Source organism: Dicentrarchus labrax, unplaced genomic scaffold (assembly GCF_905237075.1).
Source record: "Dicentrarchus labrax unplaced genomic scaffold, dlabrax2021, whole genome shotgun sequence".
Classification (NCBI taxonomy): domain Eukaryota; kingdom Metazoa; phylum Chordata; class Actinopteri; family Moronidae; genus Dicentrarchus; species Dicentrarchus labrax.
The window spans coordinates 23,556,643-23,574,656 of NW_026136720.1; the positions used below are offsets into that span (position 1 = coordinate 23,556,643).

The 18,014-nt window shown below is 37.9% G+C and overlaps 2 protein-coding genes and 1 pseudogene across 3 annotated transcripts; 1 reads left to right on the plus strand and 2 right to left on the minus strand.

Annotated features, from left to right (window-relative positions):
* Nucleotides 1-694: 694 nt before the first annotated feature.
* Nucleotides 695-5,240, plus strand: LOC127352357 (low choriolytic enzyme-like; annotated as a pseudogene).
* Nucleotides 5,241-6,850: 1,610 nt separating this feature from the next.
* LOC127353396 (high choriolytic enzyme 1-like) lies at nt 6,851-11,527 on the minus strand. The gene is made up of 8 exons (XM_051382589.1): nt 11,368-11,527; nt 10,707-10,752; nt 10,059-10,211; nt 9,388-9,505; nt 8,652-8,830; nt 7,875-7,956; nt 7,496-7,634; nt 6,851-7,061 (listed from the first exon to the last, which is right to left on the minus strand). The coding sequence occupies exons 1-7, from the start codon at nt 11,437-11,439 to the stop codon at nt 7,505-7,507; spliced, it is 780 nt and encodes a 259-aa protein (XP_051238549.1). The 5' UTR covers nt 11,440-11,527; the 3' UTR covers nt 6,851-7,061; nt 7,496-7,504.
* A 758-nt stretch (nt 11,528-12,285) lies between these two features.
* On the minus strand, nt 12,286-16,914 carry LOC127353397 (hatching enzyme 1.2-like). 2 transcript variants are annotated; one of them, XM_051382591.1, is made up of 9 exons: nt 16,852-16,914; nt 16,623-16,701; nt 15,697-15,742; nt 15,141-15,293; nt 14,808-14,925; nt 14,342-14,520; nt 13,635-13,716; nt 12,708-12,838; nt 12,286-12,602 (listed from the first exon to the last, which is right to left on the minus strand). In XM_051382591.1, the coding sequence occupies exons 2-8, from the start codon at nt 16,686-16,688 to the stop codon at nt 12,712-12,714; spliced, it is 771 nt and encodes a 256-aa protein (XP_051238551.1). In that variant the 5' UTR covers nt 16,689-16,701; nt 16,852-16,914; the 3' UTR covers nt 12,286-12,602; nt 12,708-12,711. The 2 variants fall into 2 exon arrangements, with proteins under 2 accessions (XP_051238551.1, XP_051238552.1); XM_051382592.1 differs by having other exon boundaries at nt 16,859-16,887.
* Nucleotides 16,915-18,014: the final 1,100 nt, after the last annotated feature.

Below are 18,014 nucleotides of genomic sequence, written 5' to 3' on the forward strand. Positions count from 1 at the left end.
TAGCTAATTTTGCAATATATATATTTATTGCTGCTAATATTAACACTGGAACTATCTCTACTACTACTTCTTATATAATGAATACTATTAGTGTAATACATACATAATATTATATATGCTGAGAGACAGATGCATATCTCTTCTGGCACACACATTACATGGTATTGTTTGCTCTTAAGTAATACTATAAAGTCTGACATGTTTAGATTGTTACTTCTGCAAATAATCTGCACTTCCTCTCGGAATAAAACTCCTGATGTGACACTTCATGCCTCAGGGCAGCATCAGCTCTGCCACGGTGACAGACTGTCATTGATTTCAGACGACCTGTCAATCACAGCTCCAGTCACTGAAGAATGTCGGAGATCCAGTTTAGGATGGTTCAGGTGACTTCACATGAGAGAGAGTCTTAAAACTACAAGCTTTTAAAGCAGTGATTAATCAATCCAGTGGAGGGATGTGTTCATTGCAGTCACTGTTTCAAGACTTTTCCTGAATCAAATGACAATATTTTGAAACACAACAGATCGCCTCACTATCATCACAATGGTAGCAGATCTAAGAAATGTACTGAACAGTGGTGGAAGAAGTATTCAGATGGCAAGCAGCAATATCACGGTGTAAAAATACTCTCTAGTTCAAAGGCATCAAAATATTCTTAAAGTACCAAAAGTAAAAATACTCAGAATGCAGAATGGCCTATAAGTGGATTATAATTTGTGAAGGTAAAGGTAAAGCTACCTTTAATTACTGTATATGGGTATCTTAATCTATAACAATACATCATCATTTATTTGTTGATTTATGTTTAGTGTTTTTTATCTGAATCTGCCAAGTAACTAAAGCTGATATAAATGTAGCACAGTAAAAAGTACAATATTTCCCTCTGAAATGTGGTGGAGTAAAAATATAAAGTAGCATAAAATGTACATTTCATGCTTACTAAGCCAAAGTCCTTGAATAAAGGTCCTTAGGTCCTCATCTTCCCACCCTGAGGAATGCCGACCCCTGCGTCCTACGTGGTTGTATGTGGCCTAAAGCCACTGATGGCAAGGTCTACATTCCCTATGTCATAGCTAACCATTACTGTAAGTGCCTCCATACATTGCCCTGTTAACGGTTACATAGACAGATAAAAAAAAAGTTATCATCTTTGTGCTTTCTTAAATAAGCTAAACCTGACTTTCAATAACCAATACTGGACAAGAAATGGTGACAGTGGGTCTCTGTATGTGCAAAGTCATTGAGAACTGTGATGAAGTGTCGCCTCCTAGTGGACAATAAGTGAAGTTGGTTTGAGAGAGCAGCAGTGCAGCCACGTCACAAACAACCTGAATCACAGACCTTTTTCACAGCAGCCATTTTGACATGAAATAGTAGGGTAAACACAGGTGTTACCAATGATACTAATTAAGGCTTTGTTCCATTTAGTGTAGCAGAGCTTTTCCAACATGCACAACAGCAGCACCCTGACTCTGTTTGACCTGAACGGAACCGCAGCTGCCTCGTCTTAGTTGTTCAAAGCCAAACCTGCTCTCTTCTTTTCAACCCTTTGCACACTTCTGACCTTTGCCATGATTTTGCACCAAATGAAATACATCTTTAAAATAGTGTTTTTATTTTAATTATATATGAAGGGGTAATGTATATTGATATGACACAACTAGAAAAAATATTTTAAAACAAAATCTTGTGGCAGGATTGTATTATATTTTTGCCTTCATGTTTTGGGCTGGAGGGCCGGGAGTTTAAGATCCCTGTGCTAACTCTCCTAGTTGACTTTAGATCAGGATAATTTTTATCTTATCAACATACCAATCCTTACAAAATACAATAAGTAAATACAGGGCTGATCAAATACTGGGCCTGTCTCATGGTTCATGATATATCATGCTGGATGTGCGCCAGGATGTTTCAGCTGTAAATGTATCACGTTTTGACATGTTAAATGTAAGGTAAAATCAGGTGAGGTGATGGGGGTGTCAACAAACAGATGATAATCAATGGCGCAATTAAACTGACATTGAAATGTTTGGGAGTTCCTGTCACTCAACAGAACTGAAAAGCCTCAAACATCTTCAAGTCTACAATTTCAGTCCAGGATCCCCCAGTGCAACATAGGGCCAGGACAGGGCCAGCTATGGTCATACAGTTGGCTGAGATATGGCTATGTTTGGGCCATAATTGGCTACCAGATCTGGCCTACATGTGGACTCTAATTCACTGCTGTGTCTGGGAGTAAGCGTAAATAGGCCATCACTGAGCCCAACTGTGCTGTGTAAAAACTCACAGACATCTGAAACTTGAGAAGGAGCCCCAGCTAGACACTTGACACTAGAAAACAAGCCAAAAAGGTTGGGTTGAGTTACACTTTTTTCAAATTTGTCAAATCTAAATATAATGGACTAAAACTATAAAGTAGTATAAAATGGAAATACTCAAGTTCAAGCACCTTTGTATTGTACTGAAGTTTAGTATTTGAGTAAATGTAATTGGTTAAGTTCCACCACCAAACAACAGTCATAGTAACAGTGGTTCTTGTAGTGATAGCAGTAGCGTTGGTTGTAGTTGTAAGCACTGGTGGTACAACCGGTAGAGACGGTAGTAACAGTAACAATGGTGGTGGTAGAGCTTTAATAGATGTGTTCAGCAAATAATCTCTGTCTATGGAGTAGCTCACAGCAAAGGCCTGTTGTCAGGGTCAACTCTGTACAAGGCCACCATTGTTCATTCATTAAGTCAGTAAAGGTTCATTAAAGACAAGCACACAGAAGGGACACTTTTAAACCTGACAGATTCATTTGGCCGTGTTTCAGTGGCAGGCTGTCAACCTCTGTGGCCTCTTCAAAAACACTCCCATAGCATCTGTAAGCGACTCCCACTATGTTCCCAGACGATGAACACTTAATCCCAAAGCAGTTAGGATTCTTAGTCAAGATCAATATCAACATTAAACACTTCTTACACCTTCTTCGATGTCCTGGATTAGTGTGGCCATATATCTGCACCCTGTGTCAGTAAGAAAGATGTGAAAAATCAACTTAATGGTTAATGAGGTTCAAGAAGGTAAACACGTATTAGCAGGATTAGGGAGATAATTCCCTCCATATTTACTGCTGAAGGTGGACCTCTACAGGTTTTGATATAAAAGAGGCTGACTGCTGCCTTCACAGAGCATCACATTTCCAACATTCCTACCTGAAATAAAAGGAGAAAGGTAAGTGAATAATAATGCCTGCCTGCTCTTCATGCTCCTAACTTTTTCTGTTTTATTTCAGCCTTCAAGTTTTTCTGTAACATGGCAGCGATGAAATGCATTGTGGGTCTCCTGGCCCTGCTTGCAGTCTCAGCCTAGACCGAGGCGGGGGTAAGTCCCACGACTGGAGCTTTCACTCAGGTCTTCATCTCTTCAGCATCACATTAACAGTTATTTTCCCTATAAAGTGCAACTTCAAACACATTTATAGCTACAGCAGAAAGTTTGTTATAAGGAGATTGTCATTTTTCATTTTCTGACTACTTTACAGACATCTTGTCCATGTTGGATTCAAAGTTGAGGTTAAAAGTTAATTCCCGACCTTGCTGGAGTTGACTACACAATCTCAACACAAGGTCCATTTGGTGCATTTATTATTATATTATTTTTGTAATATTTTTAAGTCATGAATAGCTGCTATTGTGTTGTGTGTACAAATACAAAAATAATATTGAATACGTACTTACAGAATATATAGACAGGGCAGTTAAGTTGAGTTAATTAATTATTTTATTTTTATGAGTTATTAATACATTTTACTACGTCATTTATACATATATTTTAGGGTTTTTATGAGTAGAATAACAGAAGCTACAAGCTGAATTTCATTATTACAACCCAGTGTTGTAAAATAACAATTAAATTACTTTGTGTTATGGTAGTTAAGGGGCATTTTGAAGCTCATTGTTACTCACCTCACATTGAAAGTTCTTCCAGAGGATTTGTAGTAGTAGCAGTAGTGTCTGAAACAACAGGAGCTCTGCAACATTATCAGCACGTCTCTACCGTCCAGAGTGAAGTCACTCAACCTAACAAGACAAATGTATCTATATAAGATAATTCATATTATAATAATATAGTAGATATACATTTTTTATCCACCGCTGGTTGCTTGATAATGCATCAGAAACGCTGTCACTTTCTGTTTACAGGTTGTAAAGAAATTTGTCAAAATTGGCTCAACCAATTAGCTTTCTACGAACACTCTTAAATTCCTACAGTCGTTTCTCAAAGCAGCACCAAAGAAGAGAGCTTCTTACTGTTGACCGTCCGTAATGCTGCATTTTTTTACTGTGTGTAAGTTGTGATATGTGTATTTTTAGATATACATAAGTGCTGTAAATGACACCAATTGTTTGTGATTTGTTTAAAGGTTTCATGAACATGTATGTCATTTGTTGTGAATGTCATTCTATATTAGACTGGCTGTGGAAAACAACTTGTGCACCATAAATAAAAAGTACATAGATGATATATACGGCAAGTGAAAACATTGCATCAGGAAAATGACACTTAGGCAAAAAGGATGAATATTAGGTAAGAAGAGGGGGGGTGAGGAGGAAGGTAATGGGATTTTTTGAGAGGATTCAGATGTGTGTTGCACACTACTGCTGCGTCTAACTACTGTTATTGAACAGGCTAAATCAGTTGCAGCAATCAACAGTTTGATTGTTTTGTGCTTTCCAACCCTAATAATGTGCAAACAGGACCAGTATCCCCTAAGCCATCTTACATTGTAAGAAGCTGGATGTCATCAAAAGAGGCCTCAACTCCTTCTCCTATTCCACCTGCATTTGCTTCTTTCCCCGCACTAACCAGAGGGTCTACCTCAACATTCAGTCTCTGGATGGGTACGTAGAGGATGTCTGTTAATGTGATATAATCTTTAGTTGGTGGTTCATTCCCATGCCTCAATGACATTCGCACAGAACATAATCAGTATGAAAGCAGCTGTTTAAAGTGTCTTGCTGAAGGAGGGAACTTACTGTCCAATCCATCATCTCTGCAGATGCTACTCCTATGTAGGACGCCAAGGCAACGTCCAGACCGTGTCTCTGAGCCGTTTTGGCTGCATTTACTACGGAACAGTCCAGCATGAGCTGCTCCACGCCCTGGGCTTCAACCAGGAACATTGCTCTCTGACAGGAACCAGCACATCCGGGCCCTGCTGCAGAACATCATCAAAGGTAGGCTCCAGCGATGAGCAGGCAGAAAAAACAGATTCCTCTCAGTTTACTGTCATCGTTTTAAAAACTAAAACATCAACAGTAAACTTTGGATTTGAAGTTTTGAATTATGAAACTGCCATATAAATGTGCTATATTTTAAACTGTATATAATGTAACTGAAATACCCTCCAAAGACTGCTTCATTCTCAGACCAACAGTGGTGGAAAGTTTTTTTGGTTTTTTTATGATTCAGAGGTGACAGAGCCAGGTTAATTTTGGAGTTATTTAACTTGAGCAAGCACATAGTCATCCACTGCAGTGATCTCTGGTGTACAATCACATGTTGCTCATTACCTACGTTTATATAGAAAAAGGGAAAGTAGTTCATTCAGCTCCATTTAAAAACTGCATGTACAGGCATAATCAAAATCACAAAAATCACAGATTCAACCACACGTATATATAGAGTTAGAGTGGGTCATCCAACAATCATGAAGGTTGGTGGTTTCGATCCCCAGCTCCTCTCGATCAAGTATCCTTGAGAATGATACCGAGCCCCATGTTGCTCATGATGCTGTGCCATCAGTGTATGAATGTGTGAAGCAGTTGGCACCTTTAATGGCAGCCTCTGTCATCAGTGTGTAAATGGGTGAATGTGACATGTAGTGTAAAATGCTCCATTTCACTTTTGATTTAAAACAGGAGAGTTTTTACTTTCTCAGTTTTCTGTCAGGGCAGCGTTTGCATGCTGAAGAGTCAGCAAGCAGCACTGACACTGAACAAAAAATCTACAGGTGACACATGGATGATTTTGTATGTTTGATCCCATAATCACATTAATAAAACGAAAACCAAATAAGTCCATCTCTCAACACTTTCTGACCTCTCTACACTGTCTGTGGCTAACACCTCGAAATAAATATATAGTTTCACTTTTTAAAAAGTAATAAAATAGATTTCTAAAATAGATTAACACTGCAGTTTTCAACAAACAAAAATAGTGAATTTGTTATTACCTATTAACTATTTTCAGCAGATCAAGAGGATCATTTCATTGTTGTTGTTTTTTAGATTTTTTTTTAAATAAGAATAATATTGAATATCACCAGACTTATCCTTTAAGGACCACATGTCTTTTATAATAACTGATGACTCTGGTGGTTCACTCTACTCTCTGGTAGTTTTTTCCTAAACAGGGAAAGTCTGGATTTATGTAAGGTAAAGGATTTTCCTGTTTGCTCAAAGGTGGTGGGAGTCACATTTCCAAATTATTTTAATCATTAAATGTTCATCTAACACATGTTTGTTTGTTCTTTCATTTAAAAATATTTGTTCTCACGATAGATATTGTTTAACTACTGCGTACCTATTCTATTTTTATTAGGTATGTATGACCATAGAACTGAGCAAAAATATAGATGTTTCAGGGAAGAGTAAGGAGTTCTGCATCCCTTAATAAATCTGATTTTATTTATTACCAACAAACAAATCAAAATAAGTTTATTATCACAATACACAGTAGGCTACCACACACACTGACATTTGTTCTCTGAATTTAACCAATCACATTAGGAGCAAACAGGCAAACTTCATTGTTCCTTTATAAGCATTACAGTAAGAAAAATCCAGAGAAATGAGGCCATGATCGTGTTTTTTTGTGACATTTTATTGAAGCTGTTGACCTCAAATCAAGGTCAATCTATGTGTATTTTGATTGAGAGTCTCAGTGTAGAGGCCTTGTTGTAGCTGATGTGTATTTCAACCATTACCATAATCAAACATAATTTGGACTGCTGCTCTCACAGAAGGGCATCCGTTTGGTAGCTGAACCCCTGGAAGAGACTCCTGTGTTGGGCCTTAGACAGAAAAATTTAAATCAGACAGAAATCGTATATATATTTATTTTATTACTTTTCTTTTTTTTAACATCTGTAACACCCCAGTGTGGAAAAACAGCAAAACATCCACAATTTGTCATTATATATATATATATAGAACATATTATCATTTCAACAACAGGCCATAATATTTCTTTCAAGAAAATACTCTGATTCTGGAAGGGTACACTGGGTGCTCTGCTACAGTGACAGTCAATACTTTGGCCTCAGTTTACAAGAAATACACACAATTTATTCATTAAGTAATGAATGGGTGTATTTATTTTGTCACCTAAAGATGACACACATTCAGGCCCTCACCTCTACATTCAGCTGAATTCATGTGTGTGTGTGTGTGTGTGTGTGTGTGTGTGTGTGTGTGTGTGTGTGTGTGTGTGTGTGTGTGTACTTACTAGTCTGGTTTATCTGCAGTTGTACAGCCTGTTGAGCCTGGTGATGTCGTTCTGGCTCATCTCAGTGGCCGTACCAAAGTCCACATTTGAGTCAGGGATCGGCACCATGGTGGGCTGGTTGTTCTTGGAGAAGGCGTACCTGGAATTATACACATTATACTCTGAAAGTGGCTGATGGAAGCTATAAGGCGCAGGTATCTGCGCCACTGTGGGTCAGATTCATGCTGAAATGTTGTTGAATACATAAATGAGTCAGATTTTATGTTGTCTTGGTTCTGTCTGCCCTGAGGAGGACAAATCACTGAGACTATTTGGTTTAAACGGTGCAGAAGAAATGTCATTAAATTAACTTAAAACACATTGGGGTCTCTGTACTTACTTGCTGTACTGCATAACTGAGTTGTAGTCATAGGGGGTTCCCTGGTTAAGAGTGTTGATCTTGTCAAAGGCATACTCCCAACCTCAAAGGAGAGCAACCAAGCAAAGCATTGTATTAGTACTGACCAGTGAGTACTAGTAAGTATTGCTATGTTTCCTCAACATTAGTTGTACTGCACAGTGCCAAGTCTTCAACACATGCATTTGTTCCACAGTGCCCATAGCCAAGGCCAACTTGTGACGCCCCCTCCTCCAAACAAAGCGTGTCTGTACTTTTGTAGCTTCTTACTGACTCTTTTGAGTGCAATCTCCCTCCAATGTGCCCGTCCATACCCTCACATATTATATAATTGTTAGTATGTCCTGCTGCTGCTCCTGTTCACTGGCTGCTAGTGGGTAGCAAACCAGTAGGCGGTGTTTATTGTAAACCAGCTATAACAAATGCAATTAAAGGGGTCAAGTGGGGTCAATAAAATAAAAGGGTTTGTCCTCTTGAATGTGTTCAGTAAATTTCTTGGCAGTCAGATTTTGTCTCACATGTAACTTTTTCTAAAAAAAAGATTTCGCAAAAAAGTATAGGGGTCACCAAAACTATTTGGGTTCATCTTGGGGACAATGCACATAGGCCAGAAAGTTGATATTGGATGATCGGGCAAATGTGCCTCACAACCATTACTTTCCTCCTCATTACATAAAGGGGCACAATACTTCATACATTCTAGGATAGGACATTTTGAGCTGATGGAACCAATAGACAAAAGGTCAGGGTGTCACCCACCAGGTATGACGTTCTCCCACAGGATGCGGATGTGTTGGTCTCGGTCGGAGCGGCACTGCTCGTGTTTAAAGCCCAGAGCGTGCAGCAACTCGTGCTGCACCACGTCATGGTACAGGCAGCCCTGTCGCTTCAGAGACAGAGCCTGTTCGTTGAAACGCCGACCCACATAGGAGAAGCACCTGGGAGATCAACAGTGTGTATATTATATGTATGTGTTTAAGTATGGACGGACATAGTTAGTTATATTAGTTTCACATTAAAATAAGCAATTGAAAGTGGAATTGTAAATACTTAAGAAAAGTCTTTTTGATATTAATCAAATATTAAAATGAATATCAGTTTTACCATCTGGATGCCTAACATTTTGAAATGATCAAGTAGTAATCTGTTTTTAAGAACAGCTGTTTCCTCATGAATGAACTTTATCACCAAATGGAGATTCAATTACATGAGTGTAGCAATCTTATATGCTGAAGTTACTGTATGTTATTATTATGAGGCAGTTTGAATGTCTCATACACATTCATTGATATGATTAAACCATAACATTTACTGCACCATAGAACCTAATTAAGCTCAGGTAAAGTGGTTTTCTGGGAGTTTATATTTCTAAAGGATTCCTCAAGTAGAAAAAGTACAACTGCACAAAGGGTTGATCAGAAATGTGGTAAAACATAAGATTAGAAACCTCTGTCTGTCATTATGTCTACATTAGTGAGTGAAATAAAGGCCGAACCCATCCAGAGACTGGATGTGGATGTAGTCTCTTTCACTGGCTCGAGGGACAAATCGGATGCAGGAAACACTGTGGAAGGACTGCAGGCCACGTTCAATGACAGCCCGCTCTCTAGAGCCTGAAAATGTTGGAACAAACTCATCATTACATAATTCAGGTTAATTGGACAAACATTCTACTGTCATACCACTGATCAAATCAAATAACTTATTGGCTTTCTTGTTAAGAGTTAAATGAAGAGATCAATACCACTCTGATGTTTATATGCTAAATCTGAAATTACTGCCAATAACTGCTTAGCTTAGCTTAGCTTAGCATAAAGGCTGGGAACAAGGGGAAAACAGCTAGCCTGTCCAGAGAAAAGTTCCACCTCAGCACATCTAAAGCTATCTAATTACCACATTAAATCTTGTTTATTTAATTTGTACAAAAAATAAAGGGTGAAAACTTAAAAGAATAGTCAGGTGCCCATATGAACACTGAGCTTTGCTTGGAGTCCCCCATCTCTTACATTAGAAGCACATTAGGAGAGGATCTCTTCATGGCCAGTAGGAGGAATGATTACAGCAAACACAACCTGTTTCAGTGCTCATGTGGGCACCAGACTATTTTTTAAAGACAGACCAGTGAAACCACCACTGGAGTGAAAACTGCAAAGATCTGACACTCACTGTAGTCGTTTGCGATGACGTAGGGCACGTAGACCAGACCATCACTGGCCTGGTCCCATTTGCAGTTGTGGGAGGTGCAGGGGTCGGCGTTCCTCTCACTCTCAGAATCATAAACAATGTCACCCTCCAGGAAGAGCCCATCAAGAGATCCGACTGAGATCCGTCAGTGTGACGTGGAAGACCAAAGAGGACAAAACAACCAAAATAAAGAGACAGTATTTAACCTGACATTTGTATTCATTCATTTAGGGATGAATCCCAGTTGGGTAATTGGGACAACAGGTGGGAAATAATGGGATTCAGGGATTATTTCCCATGGATTTTACGATACGAAACTTAAGGTGGTAATGACATTACGTACATTTTTCTATGTTGAAATTAAAGTTATAAAAGGTCTGAGATCAGTTTCCTTTACATCAAGTTTGAAAATCCACAATGTCTCTCTCTGGTTGAGCGTACGCTGATAAATTGTTTAAGCCATTCCAGACCTGTACGATCACTGCTGCTATGTGTCTCCTTAAAATGCTTCGCTACTGGATAATCCACATTGTTCAAATAAAGCATTCAAATGTCAAATAATACCTGTACCAATCTGGGTGAATAATAAAAGTTATTAACAAAGTTTTGAATTCTTATAAAATATCTCACCAATGTTTGTGTTTGTTTCCTCAATCCGCTCAGAGACAGATTTAGCCTGTGATGAGAAAAATAGAACAGTGTTATGATTTATAGTCTTGAGATCTTTTAACTTAAGTAAAATAATATAAAAGCACTCCTTCTTAAATCCGTCTTAAAAGTACAGAAGTATTAGTATAGCAAAATATACTTAAATTATGAAACGTAAAAGTACTTGTTCTGCAGAACATTGGCCGCTGTGACTGATATATCATTATCTATTTTATCATTAAGCAGTTAGGATTAATGCATCATTGCTTAAGCAGCAGTTTACAGTTGTAGATGGAGTAACTTTTCTTCTGTTTTGATTTGCTTCAGTTGAAGTTTAGCGGCAGAAAACTCTCCAAATTATTATTAGAAATTTACTGATGAGGTGAATTCATGAAATAAACTCACTAATAAACTATTACTCACTGATTTAACTCATTAAATTCAAACGACATTGATAAAGAAGGAGATGCAGATAAAGAGAAGCAGACTGTACAACTCACATTTTATACACTTGGGGATACAGTTTATGTTTTTATTTTCCTTCTTTGATTTCCTTTGATTTTGGTGTATTTGATAACCCTGAACCTTTTTTTTAAAATGTGCTAGCAAATTTTTTTTTTAAATTTTAAGCAAAAAAACTCACCTTATTCTCATCAGCTGTGATGGAAACCACCATCAGAGCCAGAAGACCCAGAGTGCACCTCAGACCAGCCATGTCTTCTGAAAACCTGACGTTAATAACGCTCACACCAAAATGCTCAACAGAAAGTTAGGTCAGTGGTTGTGAGCAGCTTTGGATAAGAGCTGTTCTTGTACTCTGGGTAGAAAATGATTGGAGATATAAATAAACACATTGCAACAGATAAGACTATTTCACCTTGATGCCAGATGCTTATTCCCATCATTCTGTTTCCTAAAAGAGTCCATGGAGTATGCCATAAGGGAAATTATAATATATATATAATATAATTATAAACACAGAGTGATTCATTTAATTCACATTTTACACGACACTGGGACTGCCAGGGCTCGCTATATAGTATTAAATGTACATTTATATTTTAATATGTCATTTTCTTTAGCTTTACTTCTGAAACATCACTGAATGATGATGATCTAAATGGATTTAATTTCAAAGGGCTAAGCCAAAATTGTTCAAATCAACTGGACCAGGAGATTTTGACTTTGTTTTTGGCTTTATTGCTGAAACACTATTACCTATGACAGAAATAGCCGACAGTCATCAGAAAAGGAAGCGTGGAGTTTGAATTACACAGAGAGGAAGACAGCTGGGATAGAAACCATGCTGGCCGAGTTAGGCTGCTCCTGGCTAATGATGATGAAATGGGACTCAGGCTGGCCAGACAACAGGAAAACAGACACTGTTGCAACCACATCTTTACAGAGACCTGCTCCATTAACATCCCAGATCAGGCACTTGACTCTGTTTACACTGATGCACTGTGCTCAAATTCAGTTAAAGGGGACACTGTTTCTTTTTATGTGAAGATGAAGTTAATCAGTTTGAGTTAATCAGGAATGACTCATGAAGAAAGTGGTCTTTATGATTGATTGACAGATATTTATTAACTTATCATTACCTAATGATTCATTAATACAGAATCTCCCATTCATTTCTGCAGGTGGAGGCGAGCAGATGCTGAGAGCTTCGTCAGTGTGTGTGAGAGGCTGATAGAAAGCATAGATGAGAAAGCAAATACACAGGAAAATGAGAGTAAAACTCAAAGAGACTGTATGTTTGAATCCAAATGTATTGATGTTGATTTAATCAAACAGCATTTGTTGTCAACCCAGTGACTGAATGAAGACGTGATGATGATGATTCTCTTTCTGAAGTATGCAGGGCCTCATTCACACCTGTTTAAAAAGAGAACGTTATAGTTGATTGACAGATCAACTTAAAGAAATATAGCTGAGAATATGTTGCTGTGGTTGAAAGGACGTGTTGTGATAGTTAATGACCTGTTCAGCATTTGTACAGCTTGTTGAGCCTGATGATGTCCATCTGGCTCATCTCAGAGGCCAGGCCAAATTGAACACTGGAGTCAGGGATGGCAACCAAGGTGGGCTGGTTGTTCTTAGAGAAAGCATATCTGAAACCACAAAAAGCAAAAAGTTGATGAGTTTTGTACTTAAAATGTATGTGTTTGCTTAATATTTTCATTTTTAAGCTAATTGTTTTAATATATTTTTTTTATTATATATGTAAAGGGAATTTTATTAAATTTAAAGTGTAATAGTGCCCAGTGTGCAGCCCATTGTCTTTAATAATTACACTACTGTTTATCACAATAACGATAAATAATTATTCATACACAATTATCATAATAAATAATGATAAATGTGACAGATAATTGAAGAAAAAAATAAGCTATTCCTGACATTTTAGTAAAAAATCCTGCATTCTTACATAAGTGGGGGAGTCATTTTTAAAAGTAGGTAGACGAGAGAGGACATCCTTGTCTTTTGCCTCATCAATAGTTGATGAACATCCCCTCAGTTTTCACTCGTAACACCTGCTGTGTTCATCTCTAAGGCCACGAACAGACTCCAGCCTTCTTATTCATTTGAATGAAAAAAGTTTAACCTGGCTCCATTTTTGCCAGACTGTGATATCATCTGGGAAGGCACTGTGATGGCCAATCATGGCAGATTTTACTCTCAATAAATTGCGACCATGATAATTTTCCAGAGTTGTAAAATCCCTCCTCATAGTGTTATAAACCACTGCGCAGTTATATGCATTACTCTCATACTCAAATTGGACTTCCTGGATCAAATTTAATTGTCTTGCCAGTACCTGAAACAACACACCCCCACCAACCCAGCCCCTTGCATTTTTTAAATATTCTCAAACACAACAGCCACAGTCCCCACACAACAACCTACTGGTGATAATGCATAACAGAGCCGTAGTCGTAGGCGGTTCCCTGGTTCAGAGTATTGATTTTGTCAAAGTTGTGCTCCAGTCCTAAAGATTTGAAAAGAAAACAGAATTACCATGAGATCCATCTGTGTTTGTGTTCAATATTCACATATTAAGTGGTACCTAGAGCTAAGTCCTGCCTATCTATGGTTGTGGTAACATATATTGATGTTAAAGGAACACTTTACCTACATTTGCCTCCTTATTTGCTTCCTTGCAGGTAGTTTTATTGGGTTTGTAAGATTATTTCTTGGCTACAGGATTCAAAAGACTTTTTTTCACAGCAGCCGCTTTAACATGAACTACTAGGGTAAACACAGGTGTTCCCAATGATACTAATTAAGGTTCCATTCCATTTAGTGTAGCAGAGCCTTTATAGTGTGCCAACATGTACAATAGCAGCAGCCTGACTCTGTTTGACTAAAAAGCTGTTTCCAGACTGTGCTAAGCTAAGCTAACAGGCTGATAGCTTCATAGACAGACATGAGACAGGTATCAATCTTCTCACCTGGCTTCCAGAAAACTACAAAACAAGCGTATTTCCCAAAATGTTGAACTTTTATCTCGTTTAATATCATCTTATCCATCTCCTGTAAGTCATTTCATCCTTCAATTCAACAATTAAATAAAGTGAAAAGCAACATTTTCGCCTGTTCAGTTATTAAATTACCAGGGGTGACGTTGGCCAGCACGATGCGGATGTACTGGTCACGGTCAGAGCGTTTCTGCTCATGGTGGAAGCCCAGGGCGTGGAGCACCTCATGCTGGACGGTGTGGTGGTAAACGCAGCCTGAGCGCGACAGGGACAGATCCTGCCCGTTTTTAAGATTGCCAATGTAGGAGTAGCACCTAAGACGGTTCAGAACAGATCTCAGTTCATTCACTCATGTTGTTTCCTTTTTTGTTTTGTTTTAGCAAACAGTGAAATACCTCAAGAGATTAAATAAATGAGAACGTTTTATAAAAAGCTACCTACTAAAGAAAAACCTGTCCCCTAGAAATTAGGCCAAAACTGGGACAACAATTTAGTACTACATCATTTCTAAAAGGTAGGATTGCTAAAGGAAAACAAGCAACTAGAACAAATCAGGGTGACATGCAAAGTGTTTTCTACACATGCTGTCACACATCTTTACCCATTTAAGGACTGGATGTTCAGGTAGTCTCTCTGATTGCTGCGTCTGACAAAGCGGATACAAGAGACATCGTGGAAGGACTGCAGACCACGCTCGATGATTGACAGCTCACGAGTGCCTGGAAAATCAGAAGTGATGCTACACAAGAGTGTCATGATGCTGTGCTATTAATGTGATATATCTTAGAGGATAAACTGTGAGCTGTGTAGAGGAAACATTGGAACTACTGCTATACTACTGTATTTAATTATGAGCTGTAGAGAGACTCCTAGAGAGTTACTTTTATGTCTTCACTTCCAATCGGATTTAAGGGTCACAGTATGAGCTACTCACTGAACACTCTGGAAATGGTGTAGGCTATGTAGACTTTCCCGTCGGTGGACTTAGGCCACATGCAGCCTCGAGATGTACAGGGGTCAGCATTTCTCTCAGTCTCAGACTTGTAGGCAACATCGTCCTCTATATACGGCTCATCAGGAGAACGGACTGCGGCACACCAGGGGATCAAAATAAAAACATTTTTCACTAATTCATTCATTTTCTTCCATCGATAAGATCGGATTTGTAGTTTGTAGTGGATCACAGGACTGATAACTCTAAGTTTAGGTCCTCTGTACTGGATGGAGGATATTAGGTGGTTTCCAGCCTTTCTGAGACTACATATATGAACTGTTGACCAACTAATAAATAAATTAAGGATTCAGTATTTTCCCACCAGATTTGTATTCCTGGAAGGAGAAATCAAACCTTCATGTTGGAAAAAAATAATGAAAAAATGTATATATTTTATTATTTCTATTGTCCTTGTGGAAGAGGAACCAGGTGGTCTTATCTTGGATCAGTGCTAAAACTAAAAGCTTAAACTTAACTTAACTATAAAAAATCTTACCAACATCCTTGTTGACTCTCTCAATCTGCTCTGAAGCACTCAGAGCCTTGGGAACCTGATTGATTGAAGACATATTGAGGTTTTAGTTTATAAACTGAGCTGAATGACACTTTGATAAAGATTTTAAAACTTCACTTTAAAAATCTAATCTGATTATAATATTTGGATTTTAAAAAAAATGGCAAACTTACACAATCAGGAGTTTTCCAGAAATTGTACATTAAGAGAAAAGGAGACAGGAAAACAAATTTAGACTAAAAAACTATGTACATTTACTCAACTTTTGTACTTCAGTGCAAGTGAGGTACTTGTAGTTTGATAGATTTTATACTTCTACTTCACTCTGTTTCAGAGGGAAATATCACGGATACAGTAACACATGCATTATTAAAGACTGAACTAGGTTCAGCTTGTGACTTGTTACAAAACAACAGCGTCTAGTCGGGCCTCTTGTTATGTTTCAGATGTCTATGAGTTGTTAGCAGTTCCCCTCAGCCTTCTCACATGGTTTATTTTAGAGCCAAAAGAGGTGAAATTATTGAATAATTTACACACACACACACGCATACACACAAAGAAAAATCATTAGTGAAAAAATAATAATATAGATGTGCGTAGTAACCTTTAGTTTTATCTGGTGACCCTTTGGGGGAGCCAAACCCTGAGGTTACATCATTGTTGCATCAGTATTGTCGCTTTAATAATGTCACATATAACAAGGCCATTTTTCTTTACTTTTATACTTTTGATACTTTAACTACAATTAGCTCGTAATACTTCTGTGCTTTTAATTACAGCAAGTGTCATTTTGAATGCAGATATTTTTACATTCATGTATTGGTATTTTTACTTAAGAAAAAGATCTTTATACTTCTTCCACTACTAAAAATGTGTGTGGTTGTTGAGCCAATTGGAGCAAAACTCACCTCCTCCTCAGCCCAAGCTGACACAGCCACCAGGACCACAAGGCCCAGAATGCACTTCACTTCCATCCTAACAGATAACCTGCAGCAAGACACAAACAACCAACAAGACATCTAACCAATGACTTCATTTCCCTGTAATCAGACTTTTGTCACTTCGGTTAGTCAAAAAACAGCATATAAAATTACATTATTAAAATAACATTAATGAGAAGGTATAAATGATACTTACTACTAACCCTGAGGCGAGAGAGACACAGCGAGTAAGTGGTGCAACATCACATTATAAAGCATAAACTGCACCGGAATAAAATCCTTTTAAGGATAGTTTATGTAGGGCAGTGAGGGAAGCAACAGAGTGGAAACAGACCTCAGAGCCTGATAAGAATATTTCACCTTGATGCCACATTGCGTATTCCCGTAATTAGAGCCTTTTAATCTTGTTTGATTTGGATACAAAGATTCCCCGTCAACAGTCGGCATGTTTTTCACATACTGTTTTACTGAGGCAGGGGATTTATTATACATTGTAAGTGTTTATCAATTCAATTTTAAACTTAGTTCATTCCAGACTGAATTGTGCACAGAAAAAATTATTTCAAATAGTTTTCACTACACGTATCACTGTTCGTTTACCTTTTTTCTGAGCCCAAATGCATTGTTCCATTTAGTCTTGTGACATCTTAATAGAGTCACTCATCACATATATTTATGCCTGTACTCATAATACATTATCCACATAGACACATGTACAGGCACACAGTCTGTTTGATCAGTTCTGTTGTCTTTTTCCTGAATCTGTTTTATCCACATATTTGTTTATCTGTTTTTATCTTTAAATAACTTCAGTTAGACAACTGATGCATTGGTTCTCAGTGTTTATCTGTAATGTCCCTGCTAAAAAAGCTAAAAAACTACTAGTGTTAGTTACTTTTCAACCATTGATGTTGCATTATCAATAGACATTCAGTAAAAAGTGGATTCCTCAAATCTTCAGTTCCTAAATTATTCCTAACTTGTGCACTTTCTCTGCTCGGTGTGGTCACCACTCCAAACCCTGATGCAGCATTTTATAATAGTTTTCACTGGCCCAGTCTTTTTTGCGGCACATGGAAAAGATAGAACCGACACCAGCCTCTGCAGATGGTGAGCCTGCCATGGAGCTCCATGGTGTGGTAAGTTAACAATGATTAACATTGGCATTTTGGCCTACTTAGTATCAAATTATGATTTTAAAAGTGAAGCAAAGTAGATAGACATAGTGTAATGCATACTTACTAAAAGAATAAAATTACAGGCTTAAAAAAATTATTTAATTACAATACTATAAGTAGTTGTAATTAGTTACTTCCACCTTTGGAGGCAGTCATAAGGAGAAAATATTAAGCTGTCCCT